The sequence below is a fragment of the Misgurnus anguillicaudatus genome, chromosome 22 (genome assembly GCF_027580225.2).
Source record: "Misgurnus anguillicaudatus chromosome 22, ASM2758022v2, whole genome shotgun sequence".
Taxonomy (NCBI): Eukaryota; Metazoa; Chordata; class Actinopteri; order Cypriniformes; family Cobitidae; genus Misgurnus; species Misgurnus anguillicaudatus.
Window position 1 is genome coordinate 53,336,645 of NC_073358.2, and position 18,761 is coordinate 53,355,405.

The 18,761-nt window shown below is 36.1% G+C and overlaps 1 protein-coding gene across 5 annotated transcripts in view; it reads right to left on the reverse strand.

Moving 5' to 3' along the window:
- dcc (DCC netrin 1 receptor) overlaps positions 1 to 18,761 on the reverse strand; it is a 252,392-nt gene that overhangs the window by 60,437 nt on the left and 173,194 nt on the right. For all 5 annotated transcript variants that reach the window (XM_073860302.1, XM_073860301.1, XM_073860300.1 and 2 more), the window contains 4 exons: positions 17,299 to 17,449; positions 16,800 to 16,936; positions 8,703 to 8,857; positions 5,935 to 6,055 (listed from right to left, as the gene is read on the reverse strand). In XM_073860302.1, the coding sequence (XP_073716403.1) occupies positions 5,935 to 6,055; positions 8,703 to 8,857; positions 16,800 to 16,936; positions 17,299 to 17,449 (564 nt within the window). The remainder of the gene's footprint in view (positions 1 to 5,934; positions 6,056 to 8,702; positions 8,858 to 16,799; positions 16,937 to 17,298; positions 17,450 to 18,761) is intronic.

Genomic DNA, 18,761 nt, shown 5'->3' on the forward strand with positions numbered 1-18,761 from the left:
TAATAATAGAGCCCATAATCTTCACCAACATTATTAGCAACAAAAGCTTGCTATAAATACTTTTCTGTCATTTACAAAAAAAATCCCCTTTTCTCCACCGACAGCATTTCAGTTCAGGTGCTGTCAGGAAAAGTTGCTGATCTCCAAACATTTTTTTATAACAACATCTCAGTCTGTCTGAAATACAGCATCTCTGCATTCACCCACTGAAATCTCTCCATTTCTATACAAATCCCCAGGCTTTGTGTTTTAAACCCATACCAGCAGTGTGTTATATCTTCAACAACACACACACAGATCATTTACACAGTCATAATAATTTAGGAGACGATGTGATGAGTGTAGGTAGATGGACCGTATGTCAATGTTTTTCTCACAGATATCTCTTGACAAAGGTTTTATTCTGCTCACGGACAAAAGCTTATTTCCATCTTACTGCCATAAAGACCTTCCACCTGTCACAATGAATGCAAGATAAACGCCGTGTTTCGCACGAATAACCAAAAGCAGACTCGTTTTGTTAAAGAAAATCTAATAGTTATGAATATTAAATGAGATTTAGAGCACGTTGTTAAAGAAAAGCTTTTCTATGACCTCTTCCGCTGCATTTGGTGTTTTTATGTATGGGTTAGCAAGAAAAAACCTTTTCCTGAAATGCAATCTCTGGTTTGTCACACCTCAGGCTATTTGATTATGGTGGACAATAATACATTATTTTTCATTTCTCATGTTCTCCTTCTAAAACAATCACAGCAGTTAAAGTATCTGTGGATGACATGCAGTTCATCAGACATTAATGTTTCACATTCATAATGATATTGGCCTTTAATCCATCACCTCGAGTCACTGCGATGATGTGGTTTGATGTCTCTGAAGACGAATCTGAATTAATAAAGAGCTGATTCAAAGGGATTTATACTTGGTTTGACGCGATTAAGCTATGCACCAACAAGCTTTATCCAAACAGTTAATCGTTACCAGTAGGTGATGCTCACTGACAATACATTTAGCACCTGCCCACCATGTAGCGCCAATCAGTATTCACCACCTATGGTTGATACGTAGTGCCCCAAGACACACAAACTGACAAAAAACAATAAAATGTATTTCTATACTAGTGGTATGAGCAGTGCAGATGAGTTTGTTGTTGTTTTATTAAAAGATGAGATGATATTAAATGCAATCGTGTTTAAAGACAGTTGAAATATAAGCATGTTTTTATATTTGTGTCATATTTTAAATATAAAATTGTGACCTTTATGGCTGCAGTGTTCCTGGTACATTGACATTGTCTAAAATCCAATCCATAAAACACTTATATGAATTAATATTCATTCTCATTTCACGTATAAATGTAACGTTATCTTTAGAGAATAAATATTTCAACAATGTTTTGCTGAATTAGATGGTGAAGATGTTTTTAGTCTAAAAATAATGCAAAAGATTTAAAGAGGTGTTTAACTTTAACTCAATCCAGACAGCAGATAAACATCAATCTCTGCAGTGGACGACACCGAGCCGATGGTTTCTATCAGTAATGAATAATTCACAGCCATCTCATCTACATGCGTCTGACACATCACTCAAATCCATTTAGATGAAAAACAGAAACTATACAGAGCTCTACACCAATACACAAACAACAGCAGGTTAAAGTAATGATGGTGTAATAGTGAAACACCAGCAGTCTGAAGACTAAGTGCCAGATTACTAACCATCATTTTGGCGTTAACAACGACTGTCGTGATTTACTAAAAATGCACAGTGTATAATAAGTGCTGTAAAGGTCTGGTCTAGTTATTTTTCAGACTGAAATTATTGCATATAAATTTCTAGGAGTTTCGCTTTCAGACGCAAACATTTAAGGAACGCAATTTACTAATGTTTGTACGTGTGATATTACTGCATTTACGCCATTATTTAACGCTGAAAAAAGCATCTCTTAAATCATTTTGTGCTTTAAAAGACTGGAATTGTTTCTGATAGGAGAGACAAATATCAGAGAGCGTGTGGTGCAAGGCAGAGGATTTTTTAACAGGAATGCCAGAAGAACATATTATTCAGGAATATTGTTTGTCCATGTTATTTATTATCTGCTGGAGGAAATAAAAGAGGGGTCACAAGGAGAAGTCACACAATAGCAGGTGTTTTGAAGCTTCTTGTAAACCTTTTATTTTTGTTCTCCAGTTCTTTTCAGTGTCTTATGGCTTTGTTTGCTGTGATGTCTGTGGTGCTGAACTAATGTGTGCTGCTCTTAGATTGTGTTGGTCATTAAATCAGCTGTTGAGACTGTGTTATTTAATTTGCGCTTTTATAGTAAATAACATGCAGATATTACCACTCCCCACTGCGTTTTTTTGGAATTGCGCTCTCATGCTAATTTGCTCCGTTTAGTAAATCTGGCCCTAAAACTGTTCAAACAGTGTTAGTGATGTGAAACTATGTGAGATTGTACAGAAATAAAGCTTCAATTAAAGTCAGTATGTATTTTTACACACATCACTCTTAGATTCATTCATCATATAAACACACAGCTTGATTTGCGTGCGTGTGTGTGTGTGTGTGTGTGTGTGTCTGTTCTGTTGTGTTTCTGAGAGTTTTTCCTGATCTGCATGTATATACAGTAGATGTTCTGACAGATGAAATATCTAAACCTTTCTAAACTGTGTGTGAGTTGATCAATGATCACATTTAAAAAAAATTACCAATCCCCAAACCAGCCAGAAGTTTACAAATAATGTTTAATAGGCCTCAGTGTTTACAGTTTTTAGAAGGTCTATCTATCTTCTAGTTGATTCAACATCTTAAACTATCAAAGAAGAAATATTTAGCATCAGATTGGTCTACATGAACACAGTTGTGTGATGCTCTCATGAGACTTTTATGGATTTCTGTACAGCACACAACAGAAAAACATCGAGGAATCTTTACTGACCCATAAACGCTTTAGTACTCGCAGCTAAAGGGCTGTTATGAGAATAGATGTTGTTTTATTACTACTTTATTTGCTAAAGAGACCCAAGATGTGTGCTTGTGTGTTTTATCTGGGTTATGTCTGTGGGTTTTCTATTTAAAGCTTTCTGTGAATTAAAAGTCTGTATGAAATGACATCTTGTAATGAATTTTACTGCCATCATTTGACAAATGTTAAAGTTCAGGACATTCAAAAGAAAAGAAAAGGAAACAATGATAGTAGAACTGTAACTGCATTCAGTGTAATGTTGTTGTGAATTAAAATGAATTCTTGTGTGTCTCTTCATTTTTATCTGTGAGAGTTTGGGACAGCGCCACATACAGGTCAAAAGTTAAATCTGCTCAGACTCTTACGATTATTTCAGTGCCAAGATTAAACATACACACGCACACACACACACACACACACACACACACACACACACACACACACACACACACACACACACACACACACACACACACACACACACAACTGTGTTTGTACAAAATAACAAAATAAATATCTACATGTTATTAAACTTGAGTAGCTCGTTGTTTTATTGCTGCATGAAAACACACAATAACAATAAATGTGCAAATGAGACATTTCAACAAAAAACTCTGCCCAGAATGCCTGAATCACTTTCCATCTGCACTCAACCCTCTTTAAATACAAATAACCTATAGCATATTTTCTATTACTGCGCATGAATTATTGAAAAATACAATTACTGCAGAGAGAGAGAGAGAGAGAGAGAGACCTAGAGAGAGTGAGATAATATAAGAGAAATATAAAATAAATTATATAATATCTCATAACATATAAATGACAAAATCAATCTGACTTGACTTAATGTCTCCATTATATGTAGAAGAAACTTAAATGCAAATTACGGCTCTTTTCTATTATTTAACTTTGTTATTTATTACTTTTATTTGCACTATTTCTACGCAACTATGCTGCAAATGTACAGTTTTTGTCATGCCAATAAAGCACACTTAAATTAAACAAAAACAAGAGACAGAAAGATAGTCTAGGTAAACACTTAACCTTTAACCTTTCTGATGTTTAACACTGCTAAAATATCATCATTATTAAAACACAATCTGCTCTTTAATGTTGCTCACTTTCAGCTTCATTTCTGTTCCTAACTGTAAGTCGCTTTGTGTGAAAGGATCTGCTAAGTGAATCAATTTAATTAATTTATATTTCAACCCATGACTTTGAAATGTTAAGCTTAGAAACAAAATTGACAAAATTCACTGCACACCACAGAATGACAAGACATCTAGATATTGAACCTTGATATATACTAAGAGTTAAAGCTGAGACACACACATACTACAGTATTGGGGTGCGCACACCAAAGCATTTAGGAGGTTTTTCGGCATTTAGCGCTCAGCTCGTCAATGTCACTTTTCACACGGCCATCCAATCACAGTGGAGGAGGGGCGGAACATAAATCACAACAAGTAAGAATAAATACAAAATGAAAACACCTGGCGGACGATGAGTTTGATACTTTTGCTTTGTTTATCAGTTGTTGTTGTATGATACACCGGTTGGTTGTTGTAATATTTGTCCCACCCCTCCTCCACTGTGATTGGACCGCAGAGTGAGAAGTGACATTGACGAGCTGAGCGTTTCACCCGAAAGTGCTTGCGTTTTTTTTAAAGCACCGTGCTTTCATTTGAAACAATTGAAAACATACGCAGACCGCTGACGTAAACGCCTTGGTGTGCACGCCGCCATATAAATGTGTCCATTACACAATAAAATGCCCTGAAGTCATTATGACATCACATCTGCTCCGCCCACATTTAGAAACAATATGAAAGTAAATGTGCAGATGCTGAGCTCAGCTGAACCTGCGACTGCACTGCTGGTCTGGTTTATCTGATAATCTGATCTGTAATACACGCGAGATCTAAAGAGAAATGCAGTATTGTTGCAGAGGTTTTCACTCACAACAGCTTCATGTTCTCTTATATTTCTCAGGTTATTATCACCGGATGGATGAAGTTAACACAGCATGACGAGAGCACACTGTGCGAGACGCTATTGTTCATCAGTCACTTTAATAGAGTCGGAGATCTTTAACTTTATTCTGCTTTTGTTATGCGTTGACAGCAGTGACGCTCTTGTAATGAGACAGACGCATGCTAGAAGTCACAGCGTTTCTTATAAAGCCCTCAGTAAACTTCTGAAGTCTCGCCGCATCTGTTCTGTCCGACCCCTAGGCGGCGGTACATATTTCACCATGGCAATGCCGCGGCAACAACGTCTGGTTGCCGGGTGATGAATCGGTCCCGGTGTCTCTGAGACGCCATCTGTAGCGTTGACTCTTGGGATTTGTGGCTCATTGTGTGAGCTGTGATTAAAACCAACACACAAACTCCACAGAGTCCTGCACCTCCTAAACTTCTGCTTTAATTAAAATCTTCCTCTGTGTCAAACTCATGCTAATAGTTTTTTGATTGACATGTCAGCGTGATGCAGGTATTTTTAATTTTCCTACATTTCTGTGAAAAACTTTCATCTCGCTGGAAGAAGCAGATGGGTTTAAGAATGAGTTTCATTAACTGCTGACAGATTGGTGCTCAAATACAACAAACACGCACACACACACACACACACACACACACACACACACACACACACACACACACACACACACACACACACACACACACACACACACACGCACACACACAGAGTGAGCTGCAGCAGTCCTGTGATTCTCTGCAGTCGTGCATGCTCATGCGTACAGATGGTTAGCCATGCTTAGCAGTTAGCGTGTGGTTAAATGATGGTGATGTGTGCTATATTTGCCCCTGATTGCTGATCTGAGACCAGTTTATTATTTGGCTGTAAATACAGTTGTGATCCGGAGCTATAGATTAGAGACTGGTCTGAGGTCAGTTTGTACGAGTGTGATTGTTTTAAAGCAGACACACACATGTGTATTTAACTCTTACCAGGCTGTAGGATGATGAGTTGAGCCATGGCCTGACTGTTTCCAGCTTCATTCTCAGCGATACACTGATAGAAACCTTCATCAGAGCGAACCAAACCCAAAATCTGCAGACTTCCACCCTCCTGAAAATGACAAACAAACATCAAAACTCTACAAATGTCACCATTAAATGTGTTGCTTTTGCAATGATATAATGATACTATATAAATATTTCTCAGTTTGTGTTACTACGTTCTCTTTATAAATTTAGCACGTATCAAGAAAATTTGATCATTTTTACAATGCAGTGTAAACTTTATATGGACCCTTTTACTGTTTGTACACAATGATGACGTGGCAACGTATGCGCGCAGCAATTGTTGCTGATAAAAGGCTTGTCAGAGATCAGAGCACGTGTGGTTCAAGGAAGAGGAATGCCAGAGGAACATATTATTCAGGGATATTGTTTGCCAAGTCATGTTATTTTTTATTTTGCCGGAGGAAATAAAAGATGAGTCACAAGGAGAAGTCACACAATAGCAAACTTCTTGTAAACCTTCATCTTTTTGTCCTCCAGTTCTTTTCAGTGTCCTATTGCTTTGTTAGCTGTGATGGTGCTGAACTCAAGTGCATCAGGTGTTAGTATACATGAAAAGTTTACAATGAAATCAACCAAAGCTGGGTTTTCATCACACTGATTTTATGCTTATTTTGAAGTAGGCTATCGCTTAAGAAATTAAGGATGAAAGCGCAAAATCGAATAAAATAAATAAATAAATAAAATAAATACATAAAAATTCACAAAAACGTTTTTACGCTCGCTTGAGGAAAAACAGTAAATGTGAATAATGGGAGATGGAAACGCATTTGCTGAATAAATTCTGACGTAGCGCACATTAACCCATGTGACAGATCATCTAGCTGTATCAGCTGACGTTGTCTTTCTCATATGTGAGGCTTGAATGATTCAAATGATACAATTATAAAGAGTTTAAAGTATTTAAAATAAAGCCACATTTAGTTATCATTTTCAGAGGTGGGTATAGTACCCAAAACCTGTACTCAAGTAAAACTACAAGTATTTATAGAAATATTAACTCAAATTAAAGTTACAATCTAATTATTGACTTGAGTAAGAGCAAAAAAGTATTAGATGAAAAAACTACTCAAGTAGTTAGTTACTAGTTACTGCTGCTTTGATAGAGAAGAAGCGTAAAAACACTAAATTTCAGATACTTGGAGGGCTTTCACAAACCTTTCCTTGAAGTCTCATTGCTCAAACACACACAGATGTGACACACGGGGTCTTTATTTTCATCTTCACAACACAAACTTGTCAGCATCTACCTTTAACTCTTTTCCCGCCATTGTGGAGTTAACTCGTCAATTAAGAGAAAACGCTTCCCTGCCAATGACGAGTATTTTCGGCAATCTGTAATACCGCTATTATTCACTGGTTGATGCTCTTCTGCAACTTATAAAACCCAGAAGTATCGCCCTTGGCCAAACAGCTTTACGTCCGTGTATGTTTTGATCATCGCTCTGAATCTGATCTCTATCAAAAGTCCTTCACAAAAATGCAATCATCACAGTTTTTTGCTCAAAATGTGATGTTTTTAGGATGAAACATTTTTTGCTTGTTTGAAAGCAGAGGGTCTGTTCTTTCATTTGATATATTGTGTTTATATATTTTAAGAAGAACATTTTCTGGAAGGCATTCAACTTTTGTACAAACCCTAAAAAATGCTGGTGCTGGCTGGCAACTTTAAAAAAAAAAAGGCTGGTGGTGAAAGAGCTAAACAAGCTAATAGTGAACAAAAAAGAATGTGTGTGTTTAGGGGGTGTGTTTGTTGTTGCCCTTACTAAACATATATATAGGAGCTTGATAAAAATGCTCATTTTAGAATTTTTATATGAAACGTATCTGTTTTTGCAAATCAACTTTATGCATTTATTATAATATTTAATAAATGTTCCTTTATTACCATACTTGATTCTTTTATTTTTATGAGTCTATGAAGAATTTGAATAAAATACAATCCCGTTTTTATTTGTATGTATTTTCTACACTTTAGTGAGGTGTCCAGATTTGTATATAAATGCAAGACATCACATTATGCTGTTAAATTGGTTTAGTTTTGAGGGCAAAGGATATGGAAATGTGTGTTGTTTTACAGGTTTACAGGATTTGTCATTGCTTGCACAAGAGTGCACATGACCAAAAAACACTTTGACAGTGTGTGAAATAGTGTTACAATAAAGTTACCAAATGACCCTTATTAGTGTTGAAATAGACATCACTGTGACACTTTGTGTTGTTGTTTCAGGTTGGAGCTTGAATTCCTGTATGCTGAGATGTCAGATTGTTTTGGTGCACACAGCATGCATTGCATTATAAAACTGTTCTTTTTTGACCTCTTGAAGTGAAAACATAGACTGAACTTGAGGTCACGCATGATCTGTGTCTGATAGCTCGCACATCCCACACGCTTCAGCCATCTGCTTTCATTTATGCTCGCTAAAGATGATGTGTAGCCACCTCACGCAACGCAGCCTCTCAAACATCATGCGAGACTTTTGAACAAGCCGTGTAAACTTTTTTTTGAATATATCTATTCATTATATATTACCATTTGACAGTAGCAGAGTAACGCCACCGAATGTAGCGAAGTAAAGGTACTAAAAATGTACTTGAGTAACCCATTTGCATTTCTGTAAATCAGCAGGTTTTGTTTTCTTTGTGTCAGATGTTTTTTAATCCATTAACAGTCCTGAGTGAGAAACACTTACCACAATCTGAAAGTAGTCACTGGGTATCACCACCTCTCCATTCTTTACCCATCGGACGGTCGGCTGCGGGTTTCCAGTCACGGCACAATCCATCTCAATATCTGTGCTCTCATGTGCGTACATGTTTGATGGATAATTCAAGAACTGTGGAGGCACTGAAGAGAGACATAAAGACAATTCATCAGTCACCAAAGCACCTTTCATTCATGACCCACTTCATCAGAATCTCAATACCCAACAAAACATCACAGATTTATCAACGTATAAACGTAATATAAGTTTAACAGGAATACACAAATCCCTTAATGTAAGATATCATCAATGCCAGTTAAGAATTGCATTGAACTGTTCTTGTGTCATTCACCACAACCACCAAGTGACTTTGTGTGACCCACCGTAACCCACAAGTGAATCTCAAACCCATGTAAAGCGAGAGCGAGGTCATTAACTGAGCCCATCATTAAATCAAGTGAATTTATTCTTCAGGTTGAGGATGAAGACGCCGGCTGTCGTGATTGAATGGGAACGATGCATTTAAAGAGATTCAAACAGACTTGATTTTTCTTCAGAAGAATAAAAGAGCTCATTTTGAAAGGAAAATTACCTATCGATCAGATTCATCTCAATAAGAGTTTAAAGCAGACATCTATCACCGGCTTTATTACAATCAAATGGATTTCTGATGTTTAGAGACATTTAGAAAGTGAAATGACACACAATTTCACAATAACCAATAAAACACAACAAACTATTTTTACAATGACTTTAACTGAACTCTTCTCAGAGAAATCACAGGTGTCCTTCTTCAAAACAAATCTGACGTGAAGCAGTATCTCATCGAATCCATCGACATTCACACATTATGAAGTCAGGGTTGGGTCTTAATGAGCAAGTGGGGCAAGAATTAACACAGGGTTAATTGTAACACAACTACTTTACATATTTCAATCTGTGCTTTTGGTCTTTTTCTCTTACTGTCAGAAGATCTCCTGTGAATTTGTGAAAAGTTTTGATGTGTTTTGGTGAAGATATTGAACAAAGAGTGTTTTGGAGGCATGAAAGTAAATTTCTTCATCTTATTTTTTATTTCTGAGTTTGGCATGTAAGTCACCAAATCCAACCTTATATTATTTTAATCACTGTCTGGTTACCTAGAACATAACAGCATTTTGAAACATGTCAGCAACTCTTAGTAACTGATAGCTGGGATTGAAAACATTTTGACACAGCGGGGTTAGTTGCACACAGTTAAGTCTCAGGTATACAATGATAATGAAATGAAAACAATGTCAATACTATTCATCGAAATGATAACTGTTAATACAATATCAGGGGAAATAACTCACAAATAAAAAAATCAAAGATGAATAGATGAAGGATGATGGATGGATGAATGTGTGGATCTCTATCTATAATAGGCAGATAAATGAACAATATCCACCTTTAGTATATAGACAGAATTTGATTGAAATATTTAACCTAAATGTTCTATCATCAGGTGTTATAATCAACCATCTGTTTGTTAAAATGAACCTCACCTGTAGGGTAACGTTTGCACTCCTGTCACTTTCAGTGTAATTGTACGATAACGGTAGATCACACAAACAAACTTTAAGGTGGTAAACTTTCAATACATGTCACCCTGAAAGGCAACACATCAAAACACGATGAGAGCAGAAGATTTCATCTTCAGGAGAAAAGTACGCATGAACACACATGAATCTGAGTATTTGAACAGAAATGAGTGAAGGTAAACACAAACAGTAAGGATCAGTCTTGAGAACGAGCATCTAGTGACCGCAACGAAAGCCAAGATGACTAAATAACAAGACAGCACGTGTGTCAGTCTGATCCACTCATAAACACACACAGCGGGAGATCACAACTCATGCTGTTTCATTCAAACACCACTAAGCTCATATCAAAGACTCTCTGAACAAGCGAATCAATACTCAGACACGTCGCTAACAGCGTCTCATTCAATGCTCTAGAAATGCACACGCAGCAAACTGAGGCCTGAGGCAATGCACATTAAAAACCACACACACGCACACACACACACACACACACACACACACACACACACACACACACACACACACAAACTCCAAATAAATTACAGCGCTGTTCTACACAACACACACACACAAGCGTGTGAAGAGGTGGACGGGACGCATGTGTTGCATTGATGCATCATTAGCTGCACTGCTGTCTTCTACTAATTAAACCCGAATGATTTCCATTAAAAGCGTCCGTCTCCTCTTTCACCCGAGGCCATGTGCTAACTCAAAATTACAACGGGTTAAACAGCAGCTATGATACTGTAAACAATAAAATACTTTATGAAATTAAATGCATAATGAATAATTACCACAGCATGTAAGAGCAACATTACCAGACTTATACTATATTGACCAACAACTCAGATCATCTGTAAACCAACCAACCACCGTTCATTATTTACAATGGTCATACAAGGGCTAAAAAAAGATTTACTCTGAAAGAAGAAACGAAAAATATCACAATTATCAAAGAAACACTTTGAATGTCTTTGATAAAGATTTGACAGAACTAACTCACTATCCTCTTCTGATCTAGTCTAGTCTGGTTTCAAGAGGACTGAATAAAAACCCAGTGACCTACAGAAACTGATTAAAAGCTGACCAATCAGAGTTTTAACACTAGGAAGTAATGGTGAACATGAGCTGATAATAACACATGAGAGTCATTACTGACCTGATGACATCACACTATATCTATTTCTATAAACACTTTTTTATCCAATGTTGCATTATTTCAAACACTTTTTTATTAAAGAATAAATGATTAATTAAATAATATATACTGTATATATTGAGTGTTATTGTCCTCATAAACTGATTTGAATCTAATAAAATAATCTATACTTTTTCTTTGACTATCGAGCATTTAGTGAATTGATAAGATACATTGATAGGATAAATACTAATCAATTAATAAACACTACATGAAGTCTGATCATAATGAATCCTATCATCATGTGACACACAACACCTAAACAAACAAACAGACTAAAGGATCACAATGGTATCAAGGGATAGAGGAGGATATTAAAAGAAAAAAAATAAATGTAGGAGATCACATGAGCGAGAAATTAACATAACAAAAAAACAACACAACACTGAGAGCGAGAGACCGACTGTAATGAATCTCTCTCACTGTGCCATTCACATGGAAATTCACACAACAATCATTTAAATAGACAGCTGTCCTGTGTGTGTGTGTGTGTGTGTGCGTGTGTGTGTGTGTGTGTGTGTGTCATTGTGTTTGTACGTGTGTGTGTCTGTGTTTGTCATTGTGTGTGTGTGTGTGGGGTGTGTGAGAGTCAGTGACAGCCTGTCACACCACTGGTGACATTTAAACGTGTGGGATCTTCCCAGTGGACATACACGAGATGTGTGTTGTGTGTGTTGTGTAAAACACATGCTCTATAAGTGTTGGTCAGACCTCAGTCAGTGCTCAGGAGATGGGCTAAATACAGCAGAGCTTCATGCTCGTCAGAAAACAACCCTTGTTATGACAATAAAACCCAATTTCAATTTGTATTCTCCAACAATAATGCATAATTTATGACTCGAGAGACACGAGGGCTGCACACATACAGAAATTACCCATAATCCACCTCTCCTGAGCCGCAGGATTACAGCACATTCATTATTCCAGTCGGCTTATATCACATTAGAAATAAGAGACTCATTTATATCTGTCTGTCTGTCTGTCTGTCTGAACATTTCTGCATCTATATTTTAACTTTCCCAGTCGAGTAAAAGTTGTTGGGTTTGATTGATTTGCTCTTAATTGTGACAGTTCTGTGGGCATATATGAGGGTTTAAATAACAGTTCTTTAATCTGATTGGTAGATATTCCACCAGTATCGTCACGGTAACTGCTTCACCATTTCCAATCGTTTAGGTATCATTCTGGCACTGGTGAGGGAGGGAGGCGTGAACCACCTGAGCCGCACTGACGGTCACTCACAGATCTGTGACTGCCAACAAAGCGGATGGTGACACGCTCACACATTCAGTTCAAAGACTTTCTGTGTCTCAATCAGTTCCCTAGGTCATGAATCAGTGTTTTTTTAAAAGTTTCCAGATTGTCTGGTAAATTACACTGCAAAATTACTTTATTTCTTAGTATTTTTGTCTTGTTTTCAGTAAAAATATCTAAAAATTCTTAAATTAAGATGTATTTTCTTCATGAGCAAAATACTCAGGTTTTTTTGTCTAAAAACTAAAGAAAAATTTGTGCTTAAAACAAGCAAAAAAAAATCTGCCAATGGCATAAGACAATTTACTTTTACTTTTTTTTACTTTTTACAAGTTTACTTTTTTCATAAACACTTAATTCAAAATGTTTCTTATTCCATTAGCAAATTTTTTTTCTTGTTATAAAGCACAAATTTGTTTAAATTTTGTATTTTTTGTCTTAAAAACTAGACTTATTTTCCTAGGTCATCCTGCTCATAAAGAAAATACATCTTGATTTAAGAATTTTTAGGTATATTTACTGAAAACACTTTAATAAATGATCATCTTAATAAATATAGTTATAGAATGTTACCTCCGCCAAAACAATAATAACAAAAAAGAGACTAAATATGATTTAAAAAAACAAATAATAGATTTATGAAACCAAAGAGCGTTGATATCCCAAACTGTAAAAGTCTTGACTTCACATCAGATAAACAAACATTGTATTCCTGCATTCAAGCGTCTGTGATCTTAAGTGTTTTGGCAGTGTGACTTTTACAAGATTTAAATGTCCAAAGCAGGAAAATAAATTCATGATGAAGTTCAACGGTGAGAGAGTGAATGAGAAGCAATGAACAGACTCCTTTAATTCCTACAGATTTTGTCTTTAATGTGTTGATAGACCATAAGCTCAATACTCATCTAAAATCTTCATTTCATTTTAAATCCTGTTAGACAAGAATTCAAGTGTAAAAGAGTTCGTCTGGTTTAAAGCAGAGTCTTAATCCAGTGTGTTGAATCTAACAAAGCTATTGCACATATATTACACACTGAATTCACTTCATTCAACTTCATCAGAGCCAATAGACATTCAGACTAAATCAGTGAAGAAATATATACAGTAATGCATATACAGATTAGATTGACACGTGTATTTTAAGGGCGTCTTCATACTTGCCATGCATGCGTGTTATAAAAGAGTAAAATGTAGTTTGATATGTGAGTCAATATTTAATGAATCTCTAGTGAGATCTCTGTGATTCACTCAACTCTTCCTCATTAACAAGATGAAACTAATATGAAATTCATCTTAAACTTCATGTGAAATGACACACAGAGACAGTTTTATACCAGTGAGCTGGAGCCACAGAGAGTTTGGGTTCAGTCCAGAACTCCCAGTAAATGAAGTGGACTGATGTGCCAGTTAAACCAGTAGAGAGAGAGAGTCAATTAATGAGACTCAAGGGTTGAGATATATCAGCACAGAGCCTCCATCATCAGATGAAACTGCATTCATACATCTGCTTGAGAGGAACATTACTGCAGTAAAAAACACAACCAGGTTTTACACAAAATCTCATGATAAAAAAATAAACACAACCAATCATCTACTGTACTGTACAATCCATCACAACAACAACAACAACACAACACCAAACACAACAACAACATAATACTGATGCACCATTCAGCACCCACTCATCATTCATCTACAGCACCTCCGCATCTGAACAAAAACACAATCATCAGCACACAACACACTGAACACAACACACAATAAACTACAAACCAGCACAGATCTAAAGCTAAGAGACTTTTGAGTGCTTTTTGTCTTCTGTGTGTGGAGTACGATGTGGTTGCTACTCTAGGCTGGTGTGAGGTTGCTAAACTAGTGTGAGTGGTTGCTAAGCTGGTGTGAGTGGTTGCAATGTGGTTGCTAGGCTGGTGTGATGTTGCTATGTGGTTGCTACTGTAGGCTGGTGTGAGTGGTTCCTAGACTGGTGTGAGGTTGTTAAACTAGTGTGAGTGGTTGCTATGTGGTTGCTAGGCTAGTGTAAGAGGTTTCTGTGTGTTATCAGTATGTTCGTCTGGATATTTTTGTCCTGATCTGGTGTCAGGCAGTGCAACATCATTCATGTGTATGTGTAATTAAACACTGAAGTTTAGCGCTTAGGGTTTCAAGTTTATGAAGTATAATAACAATGATACTTTACTGTAATTTACAGAGAACTGTATCCAGTTTTGTAAATCAAACACGTGACCTGACGTTGCAAGCAGCCCACTGTAATAGTTAAAAAACTCTCATTAAATTCATCAAGTACAGTAGAGTTTGTTTGTTTGTTTGTTTGTGTATTATCACATGTGTTGTGTGTTTTCACCACAAATGATACTTTGTATATCCAGATGGAAAGTACAAACAGATGGAAATGGTTGACAGTCTGTTTTAAGTGCTTTATAACTAAATGATTGATTCAGCTTTTACTGTTAATGTGTCATTATAATTCATTCTTTATGATTCTTCACTCAAAATATTTCACTCTATTTTTGGCTTTATGCGTTTTAACAGAAACTTATGAACAATGCGACAGAATATCCAACAAAGTTTCGGGCAAAATACATTTAGATTTGGCAGCGATTGATTATAGAGAGAAGACTGTGAGTTCTGAACCAATGACCTGACGGGTCTCGTGCTTTACAGACTTCAGCACCAATTAAAAGACAGTTTTTGATCATAAAACTTAAATGTTTAAAATTAAATCACGGGTCTATCACACCAAATAAATGCCATATGTTTCTGTTCTTCACACTCCATCTGCTCCAGCACATTTCACTCAAAAACACTACAGAGATTATAAAGAAGATGAAAACTTAAACTACTGTTAAACCTGACGTCCAGTCTGATGACTAAACTAATCTAAACTAATCTTCATCTTTTGAGCTCTCAAGCATTCAAGCTGTGATCCAGATGAACATCAGCAGCACATGATGGGCTAAACCTGCTTTTCAGAAAGACTTTCACTCACATAAACTTTAATTCTTCAGCATATGCATTTAAAAACATTAATACTCTGTCCTTTGTCTTTGTTCTAAAAGGAAAGATTATAATCCTGAATCTCTCTCTGTCTGAACAGATGTTTGTGCTCACGAATGGACAACATAGATTACAAATGTGGCTTTCTTGTATGGAGAGGATAAAAGATGCTCTTTCAAAGAAACAAGGTCTTACATTGATTCACAGACTGAGTTAAAAAAATTCAAATCCTCAAGCACCACCAACAGTTCAAACATCACTTACACTCGTAAGTCCTAGAAATAAAACCATATCGATCATAACAATTCAAATGCTTCATACCACAACAGTTTCTATCAAGAGTTTTTCTGCTATTTTTGAAAAACTTACTTGCGTTTAAAAAAAAACTCCTATAGAGTTTGTCCAATTTGTATGAAATTTGTTATCTAGAGACACTACCGACAAAAAGTGATCAAAAGCTTATTAAAATACTGATATCTGTTCTTCTACCACATCCATGAACTTGACAACGAGCATGCACAAATGACAAGTCTGTATCTTCATCAAACTTCACTGTCATGACCTAAATACAGAGTTTTGTCACAGCTCCACCTCACCAGATGCTATTTACTATAACTTTGCAGAATTTAGGGAGAAATTCAGGATGCTTTTATGTGCTTTCCCTTTTTTTTGTGCCCTTGGTTGGCTTTAAGTCATAATTGTTGCTTGCATGTATATCCTTGACAATCCCTGGACTGAATGAAGTTTATTCTGCTAAACAATTATGTTCATGCTTTAGCTTCCAGTGAATGTCTAAAATAACTGCATGTACCTTGAAGGCAATGCCAATCACTTTAGATAAAAGCATCTGCCAAATGTAAATGTTAAGCATGTCTTTAAAGATCCACAGAAGAAAGTCAAATGGGTCTGGAATAACAGGGAATACATCCATAATTCAACAAGTGATTTTTACAGTTTTGATTAAACTCTTCCTGTAGTTACCTTGAGATCAAAAGTTTTGTTTACTCATGTCTGAAGACAGAAAGGGTTTGTAAAAATAAAGAGAAATCTTACCAAGCACAGAGAGTTCACAGGTGGCTGAAATGTTGTTGTGTTTGTTTTGTGCGACACACGTGTACGCTCCAGAGTCATCGTCAGTGACGCTGCTGATGAGAAGATTACTGCCGCTCAGAAGAGAATACTTCTTTGACCTGAGACCAAACACACAATCATTTAAACAACATGAAGCTTAATCCAACACTAGTTACTTTAACCATTACAGATTCAATATAATCCTTGTTTGTTAACATGTGATGTGCTATTAAACCAGACAAAACCAATAGTGTGTGACTGAATGTTATCTATGAAGAAATGATTGGATGGTAAAATATGATATGGTGCTAAAAACTGAGAAAAGCTAGTTAATACAAAGTCTTTTAATAATCATAAGATTGTATGAATGACTCATAATCAGACCAGAAACCTATTAAAAAGGAAATCGAGCTGATCTTAAAGACTGTAAAGTTTTATTTCAGTCCAGAAAACCTTGTTGTCTGATGTCTGGTGGTCTCACCTGCTCTGAATGAGTTCACTTCCTCTCATCCAGTAGAAAGATGGGTTTGGGTATCCAGATGCAGAACATTCAAGAACCGCATCTTTTCCCTGTAGAGCCGTGACCTTCATTGGTTTCTGAAGAAACACCAAACTTCTCAACACTCCAGGCTCTGATCACCACAAAACACACAAACAAACAAACAAACTCTAGATTAGACAAAAACACACACAACACAAATGAGAGGCAGAATTTTGTACAAATGCTTGTTTAATTTTTTTAATTATTTGCATTTAAAAGTCCTATGAACTCTATGAAATTACCAGGAAAACAGTCACAGACAAATTAGCATAAATCCAGAAATCATGATGAATTTAAGATCAGGGGACATTTTGCTAATATTATTTAGATTTTATTTATCATCATTTTCATTCAAAAAGTCAGATCTGCAAGTGATCAACACAACAGACAATAATAAAGTGTGTGACACATGAAACTGTCAGACATGTAGCTCAATTTAAGATAATTCAATTAAAAATACATTTAAGAAAGAATGAACTCAACATGGATCATCTAGTACTAACTAACCCTAACCTTTACATACAGGAAGACTTCCCCTTTTCTTAAAGGGCCAGAATCTAGTGCTGTAACCCGGCAGACATGACTTTGTCCTTTAATATTACACAATATGTATTTTCTTAACTAACTAACTGAATTCATGTTGTATAATCTATATTTTCAATATAACCACTTGATTTGTGTTAAAAATATTATATTGATGCAGTTACATTTCATGATTCCTCTCTGAGGTCTGGTGGGAATTTTTTACACGTTTAACTCTTTTTAAAACAAAAATGAAACTTTTAACAAATGCACAAACTGTAAAGACTGTACTGTACAGAATAGAAACATTTGATGATTTACTGCTATGTAAAGTTTATTTTTAGCTGCTGTAAAGTAGATGGAGAAATGACCCATTAAATACAATGTGTATTATAGTCTGCTGACTCTTACAGAACTACACAAATAAAAGAGAAGTTGTTATTTTTGCTCTCGATAAAACCAGAAGAGTTAAGTGGAGATAATGAAGTGTGTTGAGTGAAAAGTATTATGTCTATCAAAGATGTAAATGCATTCATACAGACTTGAGATATTTTGATGTCTTCTCACATTTAACCTCTTGTAATCTGAGTTTCTGTGTGCCTGAAGCGTGTTTCCTCTACAGATACTTCACAACAGCCTTCAGCTCAACATTCACAGTCGTACAGTATAACAAACCTCTGGGGATTTTCTATTTCTGTCTAAACACAAGCTTCATATCTCAAACGCTCGAGGAAGCGTCTCCTTCCAGCTACTGCAATTTAGATGTGGATCTGATTATATTTCTGTGCGAGTCTTAATGTTTGATGTGAGTGTGAGATGTTTCAGATAATATGACAGAAAGACTTCAGCGGATCATTAACTGAATGTTGTGGCCGCTCGTG